At 34.4% G+C, this 19,956-nt stretch overlaps 3 protein-coding genes and 1 long non-coding RNA gene across 4 annotated transcripts; 3 read left to right on the forward strand and 1 right to left on the reverse strand.

Annotated features, from left to right (window-relative positions):
- Positions 1-6,638: 6,638 nt before the first annotated feature.
- LOC141689979 (mRNA export factor GLE1-like) lies at positions 6,639-7,680 on the reverse strand. Its single transcript, XM_074494539.1, has 2 exons — positions 7,518-7,680; positions 6,639-7,462 (listed from the first exon to the last, which is right to left on the reverse strand). Exons 1-2 carry the CDS (start codon positions 7,678-7,680, stop codon positions 6,639-6,641), a joined length of 987 nt encoding a protein of 328 aa, XP_074350640.1.
- Positions 7,681-7,933: 253 nt separating this feature from the next.
- LOC141689989 (serine/threonine-protein phosphatase PP1 isozyme 4-like) lies at positions 7,934-16,197 on the forward strand. Its single transcript, XM_074494550.1, has 4 exons — positions 7,934-7,975; positions 8,685-8,748; positions 15,403-15,977; positions 16,054-16,197. The coding sequence occupies exons 1-4, from the start codon at positions 7,934-7,936 to the stop codon at positions 16,195-16,197; spliced, it is 825 nt and encodes a 274-aa protein (XP_074350651.1).
- Positions 16,198-17,530: 1,333 nt separating this feature from the next.
- LOC141705952 (uncharacterized) lies at positions 17,531-17,959 on the forward strand. The gene is made up of 3 exons (XR_012568544.1): positions 17,531-17,608; positions 17,692-17,769; positions 17,887-17,959. It is a non-coding gene; the product is annotated as an uncharacterized LOC141705952 (long non-coding RNA).
- A 110-nt stretch (positions 17,960-18,069) lies between these two features.
- Positions 18,070-18,658, forward strand: LOC141705951 (NADP-dependent malic enzyme-like). Its single transcript, XM_074508809.1, has 3 exons — positions 18,070-18,151; positions 18,342-18,470; positions 18,552-18,658. The coding sequence occupies exons 1-3, from the start codon at positions 18,106-18,108 to the stop codon at positions 18,638-18,640; spliced, it is 264 nt and encodes an 87-aa protein (XP_074364910.1). The 5' UTR covers positions 18,070-18,105; the 3' UTR covers positions 18,641-18,658.
- Positions 18,659-19,956: the final 1,298 nt, after the last annotated feature.

Here is a 19,956-nt window from a genome sequence, read left to right on the forward strand (position 1 = left end):
GCTGCTGTATAGACATTCTTCCTGAGTTGCTCTTCATGTTTGAATTCTAGAAGAAACATCACCAATGATAAGCTCAAAGGGGTGATCTTTTGTCCATTTCCTTTGTTGAGGTAGATTAGCTCTAGATGAAGAGACCTCATGGTTGTCTTGATGTGTGATTGAGTTTTGATTGCTAGAAACTCCCCCTGAGTTTGTGGATCTTAGATTTGAGAAAGGGAAACTTTCTATAGGTGATCTGTCTTGACGTCCTGCACCTTTTAATTACCCGACGGATGGTGAATTTTGAGTACCGACGGATGAAGCAGGTTGTCTCTAGACGGAAAACGCAGATTGCCTTCCAACGGATGATGCATTATGCAACTCGACATATGTTGAGTTTTGTGCTTCATTCGTAGTAGATTTGTCTGCATTATCCTTAGACACTGTTTCTTGATCACTTTCATCATCACTGTCATCACTAACCATCTCCACATTGTCGAATTTGAGGCTCTCATGGTAATCTCCATCTTTCAGTCCTTCAATCTTTATATCATCAAACACAACATGTATAGATTCCACAACAATGTTTGTTCTTAGATTGTAGACTCTGTATGCTTTACCAACAGCATATCCAACAAAAATTCCTTCATCTGCTTTTGCATCAAACTTCCCATTTTGATCAGTTTGATTTCTAAGGATATAGCATTTGCAGCCAAAGACATGAAAAAAGTTTAGAGTTGGCTTCTTGTTCTTGAACAATTGATAGGGAGTCATGCATCTTGCTTGATTAATCAGAGAAATGTTCTGAGTGTAGCATGCAGTATTTACAGCTTCAACCCAGAAATATGTTGGTAGTTTAGATTCTTCAAGCATTGTCCTTGCAACTTCACTAAGTGACCAGTTCTTCCTTTCCACTACTCCATTCTGTTGTGGAGTCCTTGCTGCTGAAAACTCATGCAGAATCCCATTTTCTTCACAAAATGCTCTCATGACAGAATTCTTGAACTCAGTTCCATTGTCACTCTTGATTCTTCTAACTTTGAAATCAGGATGATTGTTGACTTGCCTTATGTGGTTGATGATGATTTCACTAGCCTCATCTTTAGATTTTAGGAAATATGTCCAAGAGAACTTTGAGAAATCATCTACAAATACAAGGCAAAACCTTTTCCTTGAGATGGACAATACATTGACTGGTCCAAACAAATCCATGTGAAGCAGTTATAAAGGCTCTTCAATTGTTGAATCAAGTTTCTTCCTGAATGATGCTTTGATCTGCTTCCCTTTTTGGCAGGCATCACAGAGTCCATCTTTTGAAAACTCCACTAGAGGAATACCTCTTACCAATTCTTTCTTTACCAGCTCATTCATGGTCTTGAAGTTTAAATGAGATAGCTTCTTGTGCCATAGCCAACTTTCATCCTGACTTGCTTTACTGAGAAGGCAAGTTACAGATTCTGCTTTAGTTGAGTTGAAATCAGCTTGGTACACATTTCCTCTTCTCACACCAGTGAGAACCACTTTGTTGCTTCTTTTATTAGTCACAACACAGGCTTCTAAGTTGAAGGTTACTGAATTGTCTTTGTCACAAAGCTGGCTGATACTCAACAGATTGTGTTTGACACCATCCACTAAGGCAACCTCCTCAGTGATGACATTGTCCTTTGAAATCAAGCCATATCCCACAGTATAACCCTTGTTGTCATCTCCAAAAGTAATTCTTGGGCCAGCTCTCTCCTTAAACTCTGTAAGCAGGGTAGAATCACCAGTCATGTGTCTTGGACAACCACTATCCAAGTACCAAAGATTCTTTTGGTTTCCCTGCACACATCAAAATCAAATCAAGTTGATTTTGGTACCCAAGTTTCCTTGGGTCCTGCCTTGTTAGCTTTCTTTTTCTGTTTCTTAGGTCTTATCTCATTTGACTTAGGAATTTTAGATTCATCCTTGTCATTTGGATTGGACCTTTGAAACCATTCATTGCAACAGAATTATCATGCATATTATGATTAACAGGAAATGGCATGCTTGGTGTGAACATGTTATTCCAGTAAGGCATGCTAAATGGCATTTGTGGCATACTATATGCAGCATAATAAGGATTAGGTGCAAATGGCATATTAGCAAACTGTGCATTCATGTTCTATGTAGGCATAGCATTAACAGGCATGGGAGGCATGGCATTTATGTTAGGAAATTGAGACTGAACAGACATAGGAGTAGGCATGGCAGATTTGCAATTAACAGATAAATGATTTACACTACCACACTTGACACAGATTTTTCTAGGAGCATATTTATCAGGTGTGTAGTTATTGTGTTTGTTAATCCCTACTTTACCATTCCTATTGTTTTTCCTTTTGGTCTATGTTTTTACCTCAATTTTCTCAAGTCTGTCACTTAACTGTTTGACAGTCATGGGACAAACATTAGCCTTTTTCCCTTTCTTAACTTGACTTGACTCTCCTGAAATAAAGTTCTTGGAAACAGACCCATACTTCTTATTCAGCTTGATTAGTTTGGCTTTGCTAATGGGCTTGCTCATAGCCGACGGATGAGGATTTTCATCATTCGACGGATAACACTTTTTGTTATCCGACGGATAGTCCTCATCATCCGTCGAGTCTACATCTGTTAGCAGTCCATCTACCAAATTAGGTTCTAGTTTCTCTTTGTTCTTTTTTCAGGCTTCATCACAAAAAGACTCAATTCCTTGAACTTTGGTGATTTGAGCATGGACATCCCTGGATGTTTTCCATGCTTTAATCACCTCTTGTTCACGCTCGAGCCGCTTCTTTAAAATCTCTTCCTTTTTCAAAGACTCGGTTAATTCCTCCTTGGCAATCTTACACTCAATTCTTAATTTGTCAAAATCAATAAATTGAGACTCAAGCACATTATTCCTCTCACTTAAAAACAAATTGTTTTCTTTGATTTTAACATTTTCTTTAGTAAGAGACTTAAGTGTAACACGTAAATTATATAATTCTATAGACATGTCATTTATGGCATTATTACACTCAGCTTTAGATAAATGTGCAAGGTTTGTAGTAATTACCTGATTGCTTGAGGAACTTATCTCTGTCTCATCAGACTTGGCCATTAGGGCTAGATTGACATAGCTAACATCTTCATCTTCATCCAGACCATCTGCTGCCCAGTCATTTTCTTGTGTAATAAAAGCCCTTTCCTTTTGTTTGAGTAGATCAAAGTATTTTTGCTTATAATCCACAGACTCAAACTTTTTCTTACTGGAATCTGACTTTCTACACTCGTTGGAAAAATGCCCTGCCAAGCCACATTTGAAACATTTGAATTTTGACTTATCCACCATGTTTCTATTTGGCTTGGCTGCTCCAAAGTTCTTCTTGAACTTGAGCTTGGCAAATCTCCTGGAAAGAAATTCTAGGTGTTCATCAATGTCCTCCATGTCATCTTGGCTCAATGAATCTTCACTTTCTACTGCAAGTCCCTTGCCCTTGTTCTCACAGACCTTAGAAGTTGATTCAACAGCTTCCATCTTCACTTCCTTCTCCTTTTCCAACTCAACAATTAGTGCAATGGATCCTCCTTTCTTCTTTCCTCTCTCCATCCTTTCATCCTACTCTATTTCAAGCTCATAGGTTTTCAGGATGCCATACAGTCTCTCCAAAGTAAACTCCTTATAATCTTGTGAGTTTATTAATGAGATTGTCATCGGTTTCCATTCCTTTGGAAGAGATCTAAGGAATTTTAGATTAGAGTCTTTAGTCTGATAGACTCTTCCATGCAACTTAAGAGCATTTAGTAGTTTTTGAAACCTACTAAAAATGTCAGTGAGAGACTCACTTTCCTCATTGTGAAAATGCTCATATTGCTGAATCAAGAGCTGCATCTTATTTTCTCTAACTTGCTCAGTGCCATCACAGATTATCTGTATAGTATCCCAGACTTCCTTGGCAGTTTTGCAGTTGATAATGTTGTCAAACATGTCTGCATCAACTCCATTAAACAGAATATTCATGGCCTTTTTATCCTTCCTGACTTGTTCAATGTCAGGATCAGACCATTCATGCCTTGGCTTGGGAACTGATGGCTCGTTTCCTGTTGCAGCACTCATTGGAACATGAGTGCCTCTTTCTATGCAGTCCACATAGGCCTCATCTTGAGAAAGCATATGAAGATGCATCTTTACCTTCCAATGATGGTAATTATCTTTATCAAGAAAAGGAATCTTGACTCCAACATCCTTCTTGTTCATCTTGCTGAATTGTTTTTGAACTTTAAACTCTTTGTAGATTAAGAGCTTGCTCTGATACCAATTGTTAGTCCCTTAACAATATAGCAAGAATTACAGAAGGGGGGTTGAATGAAATTCTTGAACCTTTTTCTTAAAATAAAAATGTTCAAACTCGAATACAAATATAAGTGTTTTGATTAGCATAATGCGGAATAAAAATTTAAGTGAATCAAAACATAAGTAATTAAAAACAAGAGTCTTTAAAAACTTCCTGGTGGATTTAAACAATTCCACCAGAGATATATATTATATCGAGAGAACTCTGTGTACAAGAATGCTCACAACTGCTTACAAATTTGAACTGCTGAGAATACAGAAAAATGCTAATAATTCTGCTTACAAATGTTTCTCACTTTTTGTATCTCAGATCTCTGTTTCTATTTGCTACTTCTTGGTTTATATATTACCAAGATTACAAAGTCAAAAGATAGAATCATTATAAAAACTATCAGTTTTTATGCTTTGCTACTTTGTTCTCTATTACCCAGTTAATAGGCTTCCTCATTCCATTTGCATACATCCCGACGCATGTGACCAGTTGTCACTGTCAACTGATGTTTGAATTCTTTATCCGTTGGTTTCATGATCATCCGTCGATGGCTTCATTGATCATCCGTCGACGGCTTTGTTAATCATCCGTCGGTAGCTATTTTGGCACTTGACTTCATTTCACTTATGCAGAATTACAAGACATCATTTATGTATAATTAATCAACCTATTCTGCATATCTAGTTAAAGTCAACATGACTTATATGCTACTACAGAATCTATACAAAGGTGTATGCAGAAATGTTCTACAGACTCATTATTACATAAGCTACTCATTCGATGGATAATAAGTCATCATCCGTCGGGACTATTATGAGTTATCCGTCGGGACTATAATTCTTATCCGTCGAGTGCTACATTATTTCACTAAGTAAAATCTACTTAGGTATTTTGTTTATGTCATCATCAAGTACACAACATATGCCCAACAATAGGTGAAAGAGACGTGTGACAGCTGTCATGTCCCATCAATCACGTCGCCCACTACTCCCGATAAATACGGCTTTTTAACTTCAAAGTTCACGCCCTATTGTAAGGGCGCGCCCTAAGTTTTAAATTAACTTATACAATTTTTTTATAGACTATAAAGAAGGCTAAAAATTCCAATCCCATTTTAATAGCATATAAAATTTGGGGGATAGTTGTCATGCCCAAAAGTTGGTACAAGTATTATTCGGGTCAAAAACGGGTCAATTGGAGAAAATTAGGGCAAGAAGGTTGAAATAAGGCAAGCCCACTTTCTAGAGAAAGTAAGGGTGCGCCCTCTATGAAGAACGGATTGTGGAAATCCTAATATCGGGGGGTGCGCCCCCTGAATGATGAAAACATGAGTTAGCTCATAACCTCAAAAAGTTAGGGCGCACCCACAGTAGGGAAAAGCCCTCATTCTCTATAAGTTAGGTGCCCTCAGGTTATGGTGAAGGAAGATTTTAACTGATGATGTAAGGTGGCACCAACACATGAGAGTGTTATGGCGCGCCTTAATGGTCAGTATGATACAAAACGAAACTTTAACATATTGCTTGGACGAATTCTTCGGATGCATCAAGAGGGAAGGAGATTATTATTACTAACATATTTGTTGCAAGTACTCTATCGAAGAACTCATTTTTGTAATGCAACCACATAAATGCGGTGTTCGTGGTCAGAGACTTCCAGGGTTATGCCTGGACGGAAGACCTCCTCCTGTAGTCAATGGGTGTCCTCATTGGGGATGTGGGGTGAACATTGGTGTGTGCTTTGCGAGTTTTGTCTCTGTAGTCAACGAGTGTCCTCATTGGGATACTTCGGAGTATCTTGCACTTTGCACCCAAAATCTTGGGATCACTTGTCCTGTAATCTGGTAGGGGCTCCTTATCCGGGGACAAGGATGCGTCCAACATTTGGGGTAAACCATGGTTATACCTGCGTCCATGGATTAGAGAAATAGCTGGTAGCGGAAGGTTATCCTCGGACGAGGAGATGCCTTATCCGTCGGACGATCCTTGGGTCTTTATGGTTAGGCCTAATCGGCGGACATTCCTAAAATTAGTAGAAGACAGTTTCCAGTAGCTTTTCTACTGGGCCTCGGGATGAGAAATCTAAACCCATTAGGTTTTTTGTTCCCCAAGAATTACGTTGGCTTGATTCCTTATAAACAGGGATACGTAGGCAAATTATAAGAGTTAATAAATTGAGAGCGCAAAGGAGTCACCACTAAACCTAAGCAATCTCAGCCACTATTAAATCCCAATCACCAAACACTGTTCACGTTTTTCCGACGAAAAACTACCGTAACATATCTTATTTCCGGCTACGAACCTTGAAATTGGTTGCAACCAAATTCCTCCGTCAACAATATTCAATGGCTTTGTAGTAAGCTTCTTTCGTTTTGAATATTGACTCAGAGTACTCATGCATTGGAACAGTGTATATGCAGAGCCTGTTTGATTCCGCAAGAACAAAGTCCGCAAGAACAAAGTCCATGGCTTGTGGAACCTGTGATGTAACAAGAAAAATAACTTGAGCATAAGCGAAAACAGATTTGCTCAAGCTTCCAGAAGGATTGGCACACTGAGATACTATCTTCTCCGCAAATATTAATGTACTGGATCGCGGGTATGTTGAATTGGTAATTAGCGTGACCAGTTCTATTGCTTTTCCTCTAACACTTTCTGTTGTCCAACTTATTTGTCTAATTCTTCTAGCTATCTGCAATTCATGGCTGCGAAGATCCACACTTCTACGCAATGCCTCAGTTTCAGCAACAACTTGTTTGTATATCTGTGATCTTCGTTCCTTCAGTTTCAAAGCACTTTCTGCAGCTTTGAGAAAAGACCCTGAAGATGCCGTCTTTTCTTCCCCATCAGCCCTAGTTAGTGCACTAACTTCCTGTAAAATTGTTAATGCCGCAGCCTTTATTGCATTTTTGGCGATCAACTTGTCCGCTGCTTCTTTTGCTGCTCTTTGATATTCCAAAGCTTCTTCAGCTCTTTTCTTTTCCGCTTCAAGCCTGGCCTGCATCTCTGCTTCTACTTTAACCTTCTCTTGCCTACGTTTTTCATCTTCACGTCTTTTGGCCTCAGCGTCATCTCTGATTCTTCTTTCTTCTAATTCATATCTATGTTGACGCCTCCTTTGTACACCAGTCAAATAGTTATCAAGATCTTCTGCAACTGTACGCTGATACAGCAAATCAAGCTTTTTTCTCCACTTCCCTTAGTGTTTCACCATGTTTCCCTACACTGGAAATTGCATAAGTAAACTTGTAATTCTTATCTGCCAAATCTGCTTCGAGCGTTAATATTCCATTTCTAACCTCCTCCATAACCACAACACAATGTTCACGCGTTAGCTCACACATTGCACCTTTGCCTAACCCTACTCTCTCCATTAAACATGTCTCATGCTCAGAATCAGAATCTTCACTATCACTAAAATCATTATCACATGCAGACCGTGTGTCAACAACTAACACTTATTCTCATCATCACCGCCGTTTTCTTTCTCCGTGTCATCGTCTGAAAAGTTCCTAACAAAAACTGGTATAACCGAGTCTAAAAACTGTTCTAAATTGCACAACGGCTTCGAGTCTTTATTGATTGCTGCAGCTGCTTTGGATTGACTAGCAGTAACATCACATCACTATGAGCTCTGCTGAGATGATCTCTCCGAGCCCTGGCGGGATTGTAAAATCGATCTTCACCAAACTGCAATCTAGCGCCTAACATCCCTAGAAATACATGTACTTTAATTAATACTACTCCCTCCGTCCCAAAATATAAATATATTTGACCTATATTTGACCTTTTAGTGTATATAAAAATCATTTTTATTCATCTTAAAGTAAGTGTAAAAAATCAAAGAGATTGGATTATTTGTTTTTGTTTATTATCTTCCAGTGTGCATATACATAGAGATGCATTAGGCACCTATACCCAAACCAAACAGAACTAGGAAAATTAATAATTTATTAAAAACCATATATTTTAAACAATAAGTAAATTAGTAATTTATTAAAAAAATATATTATCATTATTATTATTCTTTTTTTGCCAAGATTATTATTATTATTATTTTAATCATATATATTTCAATTTCATAATATTTGAATAATATGCATTAATTTAAATAATATATGGTATATATTATATAAAATATTTGTATTGTATTGTTTTTTATATTATATTATTTTACACATATTTAATTACTTATACCATACTACTTTGTACAAGTAAACGTTGATGGTTGGTTAACACATTTCTTAAAATTTCACCCTCCTAAAAGAATAATATGGAAAATAAAATTATTTTGAAATCAGGCTATATTATTTAAAATAGCTCCAAACACAAATTAAATTTAGAAATTAAACAATATTTTTAAAACAGAAACATTAAGTTTGATCAATTAAACAGTCGTTTAATATTTGTATCGGGTAATGTGCTTATTTATTTCAAAACTTATAAATTACTAAATGGCCTAATTATTTTATGTATATTTTTTATTTCAAAAACACTTAACAATTCTAGTTTTTCTTTGACAAACTTAACAATTCTAGTTAAATTTTAATAAAACACATATCTAATAACTATTGAACAAGTTTAAAAAACTATTTATTCAAAATCTATCTTAATGGTTCTATTTATTTTCAAAAAGTATTTTAAGTATTTTAACATACATAACTATTATAATACCTACTTTGAATGAAAGTATGTATACATATATATTATAGTTTAAAAAATTCAGTTAATAAAATTTTAAAACAAAAATAAAAAAATATAATTAATGTACTGTAAGCAACCCTGCATCAACATGTCATATACTAGTGTATATAATTTGGGTCATTTCCGATAATCGAAGACCAACTTGGAAATGACATAAAATTTTCCATAAATTTTATGTCAACTCTAAATTGACTTGAATTGGAAAAAGTAAAATTTATACTTATTGTTGTTGGAGGAATTTCGTAACAACACGAAAGCGGAGGTTGTTGAAATAGTAGAGCGTAATTTGTATGAATATGGTTATTTTTAGGGATTAGGGTTTGTAAAAAAATAAAGTGGCTGAACTTTGCATGTGTCTTGATTTGTCTGTTGTATCAAATCTCTTTTCCAAGATGCCAGAGTATCAATTTATATTCGATCAAACATACACAATTCTGTGAAAATTGGGCTTATCCAAGATGTCTGCGTATCAATTTATATTGGATCAAACATACGCAATTCTGTGAAAATTGGGCTTATCCCTAATAGACTTTAGGGATAAGTCTTGTTAATGTGCTTGATTACCGATTGTTTATGATTTAATCTTGGCGTTTTGATATCTTCCTGATTTGAAAGATCCCGTTTCGAGATATTTTCCTAAATTTATTTGTTCTGATTGATTTCTTTCCTCTTTTCAGGGAGAGGATAAAACTTGGGCAGTACGTTATAATTATTAATTAGAATTGATAATTAATAATTAATAATATTAGAAATATAGAGATAATTAGGATATGCCAAATGTGGTATAACAACTAGCTCCTGGTTCTTCAATGTAGCTTACTGCAGTGCATAATTAAAAATTCTCCATGCTTCCAAATTTCTTGAGTCGCTGGAAAAAACTAGAATTAATAGATCAGTAAATCATATGGAGTACTATAGTGCTCATAATCCGTATGCGAATGAGAGCATGACATCATGCGAGAACCAATATAGAGGATATATTTTTGCCAAGGTTTCAAAAGTGTGAGTATAAGTAATATCTTTTTGAAATCCATTGCAGTCTTTATCGTCAAGTTAGGACCTTGACATTTTGTATATAGCTTGAATTGGCGTACATATTATTCAAGTGTCGTTGACTCTTCATAAGGATGTATCTTCGTTCGAGCCCCCAATTTGGTTGGTGGGACCTTGAATAGGTAAAATATCTTAGACTCCCTATTCGAGAGAAGGATATTTGAATAATGTAAGTTTTACCCTTGTTCTCCTAAGGGAGTAGGGCCTTCGAAAATATAAGTTTATTCATGGACTCTCTTGAGGGGAGAGCAAGGCCTTGTATAATCCAGAGGTTCATTGACTTCTTTATTTAGGCATGTTGCATTGAGGGACTTATAACTTGTCCGGGCTATCCTACTTGACAATTTCAGTTCACAAGTTTGAAATATTTTTGACATACATATATTATCCCGATATTATATGAAAAATATTTTGAACGCAATCCAAACACAATAATTAATATGTTATTTTAAGAAATGTCTCGATATTTTTTTTTTCAAAAATAATGTTTTTTCGTTAAAGCACTTTTCTTCAAAATTGTGCATTTCGCTAAATACAATTTTTTTTTTGAAAGATACATCTCGTACGATCTCATAAAAACATTCACAAATCTTTATAATAAATATTTCATACAATATTTTCTAAATATATGCGTTATCCAATATTAAATCGCGCAATAATTTTACAAGCAAAATAATATATTACTAGCACGATTTTTAAACAATAAATATTTTTTTGCATAAAAATATTTAAAAATAGAAATTTCATGCATGCATCCGTCCTTCGTTTCTTTTTCTTGCTGACAGCGTGCTTAACTTGTACTAATTTCTTCTCTTGTTGGTCCCAGGTCTCCGTGACGTAGGCCTGAAAACAAATCACCACTATGTCCAGAATTTGAACTTTTTAATTAATTAGCCAAATTTGTACCGCCACTCCTTTTGTTTTTGGCCGCAACTTAAGTCGCCTTCGTGGGATTTATGTTTTTTCTCCGATATAAACCGCGTCGCCGCAGCTTTTTTGTGGCAATAACTCCCGTGACCGCGAGTAACTCCGAACTAGTATCGTTTTGCCGTCCAGATTTTTACAAGATTAAACCTGAAAATCCCGAAAATCTGAGAAAATTATTCGTCCTCTGATGCATGCATAACATAATATTTACTGGCAGAAATATTAAAGAAGGGATTAAGAAAAACTTATCTTTTGTGTTTTTCCTTTTAATTCCGCATCTTTTCCATGACGCTAGCCGTGAGCTCCATCCCGAATTTTTAACTATTGTTGCGCTTCCTGATAATTTCTGCGCGTGTTGTTTGTGCTTTAGTCGGCTCGCACTGCTCCTCTTGCAAGTGCTTCACCAACTTCGCTTGTCTTTTAGTTTTGATTATTTTTTGTTGTTGTGCCGCACCTTGTAACCCGGTTCACTAAACCCTAAATTCCATTGGTAACAATTATCCGTCCTCCATCGGATAATTAATCTCCTTTTTGCGTCAAATATTGTTTGAGAAATTTAATAACAACATGAAATAATATAGCTTTTTTTAGGGATTAGGGTTTATAAAAATGTGAAGGGTTGGACTTTGCATGTGTCCCGATTTGTCTCGTTGTATCGGATCCCTTCGTCAAGATGCCTGTGTACCAGTTTATATTGAATCAAGCATACGAAGTTATGTGAAAATTGGGTTTATCCCTAAGAGACTTCAGGAATAAGTCTAGTTATTGTGCTTGATTACCGGTTTTATATAATTTAATCTTGGCGTTGTGATATTTTCCTGAATTGAAAGATATCGTTTCGAGATATTTTCTATAATTTATTTGTTCTGATTGATTTCATTTCTCGTTTCAGGGAGAGGATAAAACTTGGGCAATACATTATAGTTATTAATTTAATAATTAATAATATTAGAAATTTGGAGATAATTATGATATGCCAAAACGTGGCATAACACTTAACGTCAAATTCTTATTGAGTTCTTCACATCAGATCTGATTATGTCACGACAAAGTATCTAAATCCAAATTCTATTTTTAATTTTAAAAGTATAGTGTATTCAATTTTTTGTCCAAAAATTCTATGAAAATTAAGGTGTAAATAACAAAGATTTGAAGAACTTAAAATATGATGACATTCAACCGGGATTTTAAAGTTTTAAGTGGTGTTTTCTCCAAATTAAAAAAAAATCTTCTAAAAACGTAATTGAATTCACGATACATTATAAATTATCTTTTAAGATATTTTGGTACACAAAATTTATCGACTTTAAAAAAGTTTATAAATTGGTAAATTATGCTAGATTTCATAATAATATTTAAACTTTTTAAATTTCATATATAAAATCAAAGAAATTTTTTGGGCTCAAATCAATGAGGAATATAACAATTTTGCACGCAATTTCACACAAATCCTATATTTTCTGATCGGGAAAAATGAAATGGATAAAATAATGAGAAATAATATAAATTGGAATAATGATTTTAAAAAAGTGCTTATGCTCCAAATTATTTAAGAAATGGAGTTCACATTGAACTTTAATGTTAATGAAATAAGGGTAAATTTGTGTGAAATGAAGTCCACATTGAACTTTTAATCTAGGGATTTAGGAATAAACATTCATACATAGTTCGAAACTAATTACATCTATACATTTTCGTCACCCAAATCAAATGCCATAAGTGACATCCATCCTCCCTAAAAAAAATTAGGATCATAACTACTCTAACTCACATTTTTTTAGTTTACTTGTCCCAACTTCTTTGTCCGAGTTCAAGAACAAATCTAATCTGAATTTTAAATATATTAAGATCGTATAAATTATTTAACTGTAGAAATAGAACATAAAATATATTTATACTAAACTGGTAAAACTTATTTTTTGATTGAATAGTGATATACAATCCAAATATTTTTTGTAAATTTTTATTAAATAACTTGACATAATATATTACGAAATTTGATTTAAAACACATATTTACAAAGGATCTCATATTATTATTAAAAAAAATAGTATCTATATATTAAAAACTTGAGATGCCTATTATTTTTTTATTAGACAAAATTAATTGATTATTTCATTTCTTTTTACCCTTCATGTTGAAAACTTAATTGATTTACTTCATACTATAAAACCTCAAGCACATTACGTAACAATGAGTTCCTCTGATTAATTTCTGAAGGACGACGCAAGGAAATGAATGAAGAGTAAGAAAGAGTATTGTGTTTCCTAATTTAATTTTCAAAAAGTGAAAAAATTAGAAGGGAACTCTAGGGCCAACTATGGGTCGGTTTTAAAGTGTCAACCCATATGGGTCCAGAATTCTCGAATTTAACAAATTGATAACCGAATCCAAACAGAGTAAAATTATATGAAGAACACTATTATCACATATGATATGCAATCAAAATATTAAAAAATATATTAATTTTTGAATAATGTTTTACAAATATTACTAATTAATTAAAAATGTTAAAGATCCTTTAAATTTAATAAATAGAACGTGTATATTTTACAAACTCAACAAATATTCTGCAAACTAAATATGTTTTATAGAATAAAACATTTTGTAATGTTCTACATGGGATACATGTATGATATTTAAGATTTTGAATAAAATAATATTTTTGTAGAACATGATTATCAAAATAATACGTTTTGCAACGTAACATAACTTTATTTAAGCATTAATTTCATGGTATTTGGTAAAAGTTTGACTCCATTTTCCTATTCTTTTTTCATTTTAATAATTTTGGGTAGTAAGTGAATGATTACTTGTTCTTTACGTGTAATTAAAGTAGGTGCTAGTTTCGTATTTGAATATTTTATTTATCCAAATTTTTGGGATATTTTGCATTTATTTAATTAGATGGTAAACTTTTTAAATGTAAAAAGATTTCATATATATAATTTATATATGAGAATGTATGTTCTGACAAAAAATTTAAATAACAATTACATTAACAAAGTTCTCCACCGTTCTTTCTTGCACTTCTTTCCCCAAAATCTCTATTTTCAACTCCAAAACAAACACCCCTTGTTTTTTTGTTTCTAGTATACACTACAAGAATAATGTCAATAGACATCACACATTAGATATTGGTTAACTTTGCCACTGATGTTAAAAGAAATATTGACATCACCCCGTGTTTTTGTGATGTCTTTGTTCTTTGTAGACATCGGTTATAATTAAACCGATGTCTAAAATTCACTAAAAAAAAATAATTTCACGCCCACCTTTTCTTTCCCCCTTAATCAAATTTTCATTCAGTTTTAGTTCTAAATTCCCCCCCCCATCCCAAAATTCTCCCCCCCTAACCAAATTTTGGTTCCCCCCAAATTAATCTTCAGATACAAAATCAAAACAAAAAACTAAAAAATCAAAACTAAAACCTAAAAAACAGTCTCTCTCACTCTCTCGAACCTCCCTCTCTCTCTCGAACCTCTCTCTCTCGATCAAACCTCTCTCCCCTCACAATCTCTCTGAACTCCGGCCATCATCTCACCATCACAATCTCTCGAACCTCTCTCTCTCGAACCTCTCTGTCTCGAACCTGTCTCTGGAACCTCTCTCTCTCTCTCTGAACCCCTCTCCGCTCCCAATCTCTCCGTTAAGCCTCTTTCGGTTAACCTCTCTACTTCGGTAAGTGTTGTATCTACTTGAATCGAACTGGTCTTCTCTGCATGAAGACCAGTTTTAAAAGTTGAGTATTTTTGAATTCAAAACCCTAATTTTGTAAATTGGGATTTTTTCTAATTCGAAACCCTTATTTTTTTTATTAATTTAGTGTCTAAACTTGTTGCTAATACTTTTCTTCTTGTTATATACAGGACCTAATCTGTGAAAAAGATTTAGAGCTTTAGGTAATTTGGGTGTTTTTGGTTGTTCATTTGTATTTTTTTTTTTTTTTTTTTTGTAAATTGTGTAAAGTTAACGATCCTTTCATCTCTACTGATTACATGGTATTTTTTAACTTCAATCCTCATTTTTTTTGCTTTAGTTGTGATTTGTGATTTGATTTAGTGTTGTTTATCTTATTTTGCTCGCTATAAATGTTGATCTATTATTTTATTACGGATATTATTAGGTTTTAAATATTTTGATTTGGTGCTTGGTGCTTGTTATAGATTTCATCTCTTGATTTAGCTCTACAACATCAAATTGAATTGTAGCAATAACTGTAAAAATGTTATATGTAATGTGTGCAATTTAAGGCTTGTACCTTTGATTTGGATAAAAGGTGAAGCTATTTACACTTTACACTTCAATGTCTGGCTTTTTTGTTTATATTTTTTTAAATTTTCTGCTACACAAGACTGCTATGGTTCACTTAATACTTAGATTTGTGCTTGCTGAAAATATATAATGTACACTCGTTTGCATTTCAGGTGACATCCATGGGCAGTATAGTGATTTGTTACGACTCTTTGAATATGGTGGCTTTCCTCCTCAATCAAATTATCTGTTTTTAGGGGATTATGTGGACCATGGAACTCAAAGTTTAGAAACGATATGGCTCTTGCTTGCTTATAAAATTAAGTATTCGGATAACTTTTTTCTTCTTAGGGGAAACCATGAATGCGCCTCTATCAATAGAATATATGGATTTTATGATGAATGTAAGCGCCGATTCAATGTTAAACTATGGAAAACCTTTACTGACTGTTTCAACTGTCTTCTTGTGGCTGCTGTTGTTGATGATAAGATATTGTGCATGTATGGTGGTCTGTCCCCTGATCTTAACAATTTGGATCAGATCAAAAACCTGCCACGTCCAACTGCTATACCTGACACAAGTTTGCTTTGTGATTTACTTTGGTCAGATCCCAGTAATGATGTCAAGGGATGGGGATTGAATGATAGAGGAGTATCATTCACCTTTGGCCCTGATAAGATGTCAGAGTTTTTAGCGAAGCATGACTTGGACCTTGTTTGTCGTGCTCATCAGGTAAAACCAATAATTTTCTCTTTTTCAACAATTAATTTGCACCGGAGTTGATGACTTAGACGTTATGCTTGTGCAGGTTGTGGAGGATGGTTATGAATTCTTTGCTGAAAGACAACTTGTTACCATATTTTCCGCTCCCAACTATTGCGGTGAATTTGATAATGCTGGTGCAATGATGAGCGTTGATGGAAACTTGATGTGCTCTTTCCAAGTACTGTAGCCAACTGAAAAAAAGAATAATTTTTTAATGTCCACAAAAATGTAACTGGTATATACTTTTTCTTGCCTTTCCTTTCTGGGTATATTGCCAATTTGCCATTAGCAGGTTTGTGGTAGTTTAGACCTTGTTGGTTACACTGGTTCACCTTTTAAACTTATAAAGAAGTACTATTCATATCTTAAACTATAAAACAAGTTAGATTATTAAGTATGATTTGAACTTCAATGTATTGCAACTACCACAATTGGCAAGACCTGCTACTATTATTAACTTAGTTTATTTGTCACTTCTTGTTGTGGGTTCGCCCCTGCCCTTCAAATTATTTGTCTACTTGCATACGTGTAAATTAGTTTTAGTAGACTTTAGGTTTGGCTAATCTAGCATGGTTGTTAATGCAAAGCTTCCTTATCTATCTTATGTGAAGATTCAGTAAATTGGTTGTTAAAGAATGAAGAGGAGTTGCAATATAACTTGTAAATAGAACAAGACAAAAGATGGTTATTAAAATTTTATAGTGAGCACACAAAAGACTGTTGTTAAACAACAGTCTTGCTGACTGTTGTTTTTTAACACATCTGTCGCTTAGGCCTCTTTATAATTACTTATATCTAGTTTTCTTATCTTTTCCTTAAATCTAATCTGATTCAAGATAATAATCTTAAAAATGATTTTAGAGCCCTGATTTGCTAACTCACAGAAAAGGCAAAATATTTAAAAAGGTGGGTTTTGATCAAGTGAGAACCAATAAATAAATGAGAACCAGTAGAACCATGAACACACATATAAATGAGGTTCAATAAACTGAAAATATCAGTTTTTTATATATAATGACAATGGCTCATATGGGGTTCACTGTTTCAGAATTAGGGTGTAGAATACGCACGGTTTAAGCTTCCTTAACGAATGTGCAACTTAACTTACCATTCCAGAGTTGGGTTTTACCATTCCAGAAGAACGCGGTTTTAGCATCTCTAACAAGGTTCAATGCATCTCGGTGTTGAACCTTTCTTACCGTTCATGTTCTTATTCAGTGCCCAACTGTAGCTCTATGGCTGCTTATAGCATATCCCAAGATTTAGTGTCTGAAATTAGTAATCGCATTGAATACATTGTTTATTTCGATAAATTCTTGTAGACAAAAATTCCTTTGGAAGAGACACGTAAGAAGATCTGGCCCGTGGACTCGAAGGTAGGGAAATAACAATTCAACTGTTCTTGTACATAGTAGACTCGTAGTATTCCCTGCAGTCAGTCATCAAAGATTGTCGTCCTGGTCTCTTGTTTGATTTCTGATCTCTAATTTGGTTTCGAGTTACTGTAGGCTATTAAGCCAACAGTCTTGATTGGAACATCAGGACAGGGGAAGACATTCACTAAAGAAGTTGTAGAGGCTAAGGCTTCTTTCAATAAGGTCATTCCTCCCCCTTGGCATGTATCTCAATATAACATATTTTTATATACAAGTATGTAAGTTCATGAGCCGACGAAATGCAGAATCCTCTTATTATGGCTCTCTCAAACCCAACCTCTCAAGCTGAGTGCACTGCTGAAGAAGCTTATAACTGGTCTGAGGTAAACAAAAGATGTTTTTCTTCCCTCCATGATATATTGATATGTATCCAACATTAGTTGATGTTATTTACTTCAAAGAAACTCATTGAACCAACAAAACCTTATTCCTTAATACAGGGTCGCGCAGTGTTTGCCAGTGGAAGTCCATTTGACCCTGTGAAATACAATGACCAACTTTTCATTCCTGGCCAAGTTCTATAAATTTATCTTGTACATTTTATATCAGTATTAGTTAGAAAAAATTATATAAGCATAAATGACTGAGGTGTTTGGGTTCTCTTTGTTTTAAAGGCAAATAACGCATATATCTTTCCTGGACTTGTACTTGGTTTGGTTATGTCTGGTGCAATCCGCATGCACGATGAAATGCTTCTTGCAGCTTGTAAGTACTGACACTCCATTTATACGACCATGGAATTACATGTTCTAAATATACCATAATTCTTCCTATTAATAATGCTGATTACTGAACTATAAATTGCTAAGTATGAACCATAATTATTTGATAACTAGACGCATACTATGTCAGCTGAGTGTGTAAAAGCTTATTATCTATGAATTTTTTTAAACAGCTGAAGCTTTGGCCTGTCAAGTAACACAGGAACACTATGATAAGGGAATGACATTCCCACCATTTTCTAATATCAGAACAATATCCGCTAACATTGCAGCTAAAGTTGCTGCTAAAGCATATGATCTTGGTTAGTATCTTTTGTATCATAGATTTATCTATTGTCCATCTATTTGCCATCCTAAAACATAATAAATTTGATGTCTCACAGGCTTGGCAACACGTCTTCCTCGACCAGAAGATCTGGTCAAGTTTTCTAAAAGCTGCATGTATAGTCCCAACTATCGCATTTACCGGTGAACTGTCAATTAACCTATGGCTCTTAGCCTCTTATAACTAATAAAGTTCCTCGTGATCATGATGTTTGGTTTTCCTCTGTGTTAAGGGAGCTTTTGTTTGTGAATTTGGAATAATCAATGGATGTTAGTTCGTGGAAGCAAGAATTTGTAGAAGACCTTCCTGAGCAAAAGAACGGGTGCGGTTTGCCTTTTTTTTTGTCTATCTGTATTGTTCCTTTGCTCAAAAGAGTAAGCTGATATATGTGTTGTTTAATGAGGAAACTTTAGGAATTTAAAAAGGTGTAAATGGAGAGAATATTCAGTAATAAAGACCTTTCTTAGCAGAACAACGTGTGCTTTTCTTTGCTCAAAGTAGTAAGTTAAGATATGTGTTCTTTAAGGAGGAGACTGTTGGAATTTAAAAAGTTGTTGCATAAACAGGGAGAATATTTTGTAATAAAGAAATTTTACATGTGTGTTGCATTCTTTCAATCGTTTGGAGCTCCATGAATAATAATCCTTTAGTTCTTATCCCCTGTACTGATTGAATCATGCTTATCAGAAATGCATTTATATTAGGGAGAATATGTGTGTGGTCTAATTAAGAATACTCTCTCGCGATCTCATTCAGTTTTCACCATGACTATTTAATAGGCACTCAGGAAGAAGCAGCAGAAGCGTATGACATTGCTGCTATGGTTCCCACCATACTAACTGGCCTACTATCTCATTCCAGCAAACGAAGTCTCCAATTACTATGCACTACCCGTACGTTGATCACCAAAGGCTCTGGTGTAAACAAGAAATACCAGATGTCGATTCTTCCTCCCAAAGCTATCAAGGATTTCACCAACTTCAATTAGGCATCAGTAACCACAACTTTTATCAACCTTCCGTGCTGCATATGTTTAGAAGCGATAATGTAATAGTTTAGATTTCAGATCATATGTTTTACTATTTTGGTTGACGTTCTTAGACAATAATTACACAATTAGTGATGTAAAACTTTACACAATTTGGTCTATAAACTTCTTACACATCACTTTCAATTCAGAAAAGCTGATGTCAAAAAAGATAATATACATCACTTTAAGGTAAAAAATCGATGTCAAAGAAATCCAGGTTCAAGTCTAAATGAAACATAGAAATCACTTTGTTTAAGATAAAACTGATGTCAAGTAACATTATAAACATCACTTTTAACCAAACAAAACTGATGTCAAAAAACACAATGTACATCAGTTTTAGGCAAACAACTGATGTTAAAGACTAACATGTTCAAGTCTAAATGATACATAGACATCACTTCATTCTAGAAAACACTGATGTCTATACGCT

This window comes from Apium graveolens, chromosome 2, assembly GCF_009905375.1.
Source record: "Apium graveolens cultivar Ventura chromosome 2, ASM990537v1, whole genome shotgun sequence".
In the NCBI taxonomy this organism is placed as follows: domain Eukaryota; kingdom Viridiplantae; phylum Streptophyta; class Magnoliopsida; order Apiales; family Apiaceae; genus Apium; species Apium graveolens.

Excerpts from the sequence above, each read along its gene's own strand:
- LOC141689979 (XM_074494539.1), bottom strand. The coding sequence starts at position 7,680 with ATGGAGAGAGTAGGGTTAGGCAAAGGTGCAATGTGTGAGCTAACGCGT. Across the intron at positions 7,463-7,517 it reads TTCCAGTGTAGGGAAACATG|TTGCAGAAGATCTTGATAAC; the intron begins GTGAAACACTAA and ends ATCAGCGTACAG.
- LOC141689989 (XM_074494550.1), top strand. The coding sequence starts at position 7,934 with ATGAGCTCTGCTGAGATGATCTCTCCGAGCCCTGGCGGGATT. Across the intron at positions 7,976-8,684 it reads CTCCGAGCCCTGGCGGGATT|TTTGATCAATTAAACAGTCG; the intron begins GTAAAATCGATC and ends AGAAACATTAAG. Across the intron at positions 15,978-16,053 it reads TTGTTTGTCGTGCTCATCAG|GTTGTGGAGGATGGTTATGA; the intron begins GTAAAACCAATA and ends ATGCTTGTGCAG.
- LOC141705951 (XM_074508809.1), top strand. The coding sequence starts at position 18,106 with ATGTCTGGTGCAATCCGCATGCACGATGAAATGCTTCTTGCAGCTT. Across the intron at positions 18,152-18,341 it reads TGAAATGCTTCTTGCAGCTT|CTGAAGCTTTGGCCTGTCAA; the intron begins GTAAGTACTGAC and ends TTTTTTAAACAG. Across the intron at positions 18,471-18,551 it reads TGCTAAAGCATATGATCTTG|GCTTGGCAACACGTCTTCCT; the intron begins GTTAGTATCTTT and ends GATGTCTCACAG.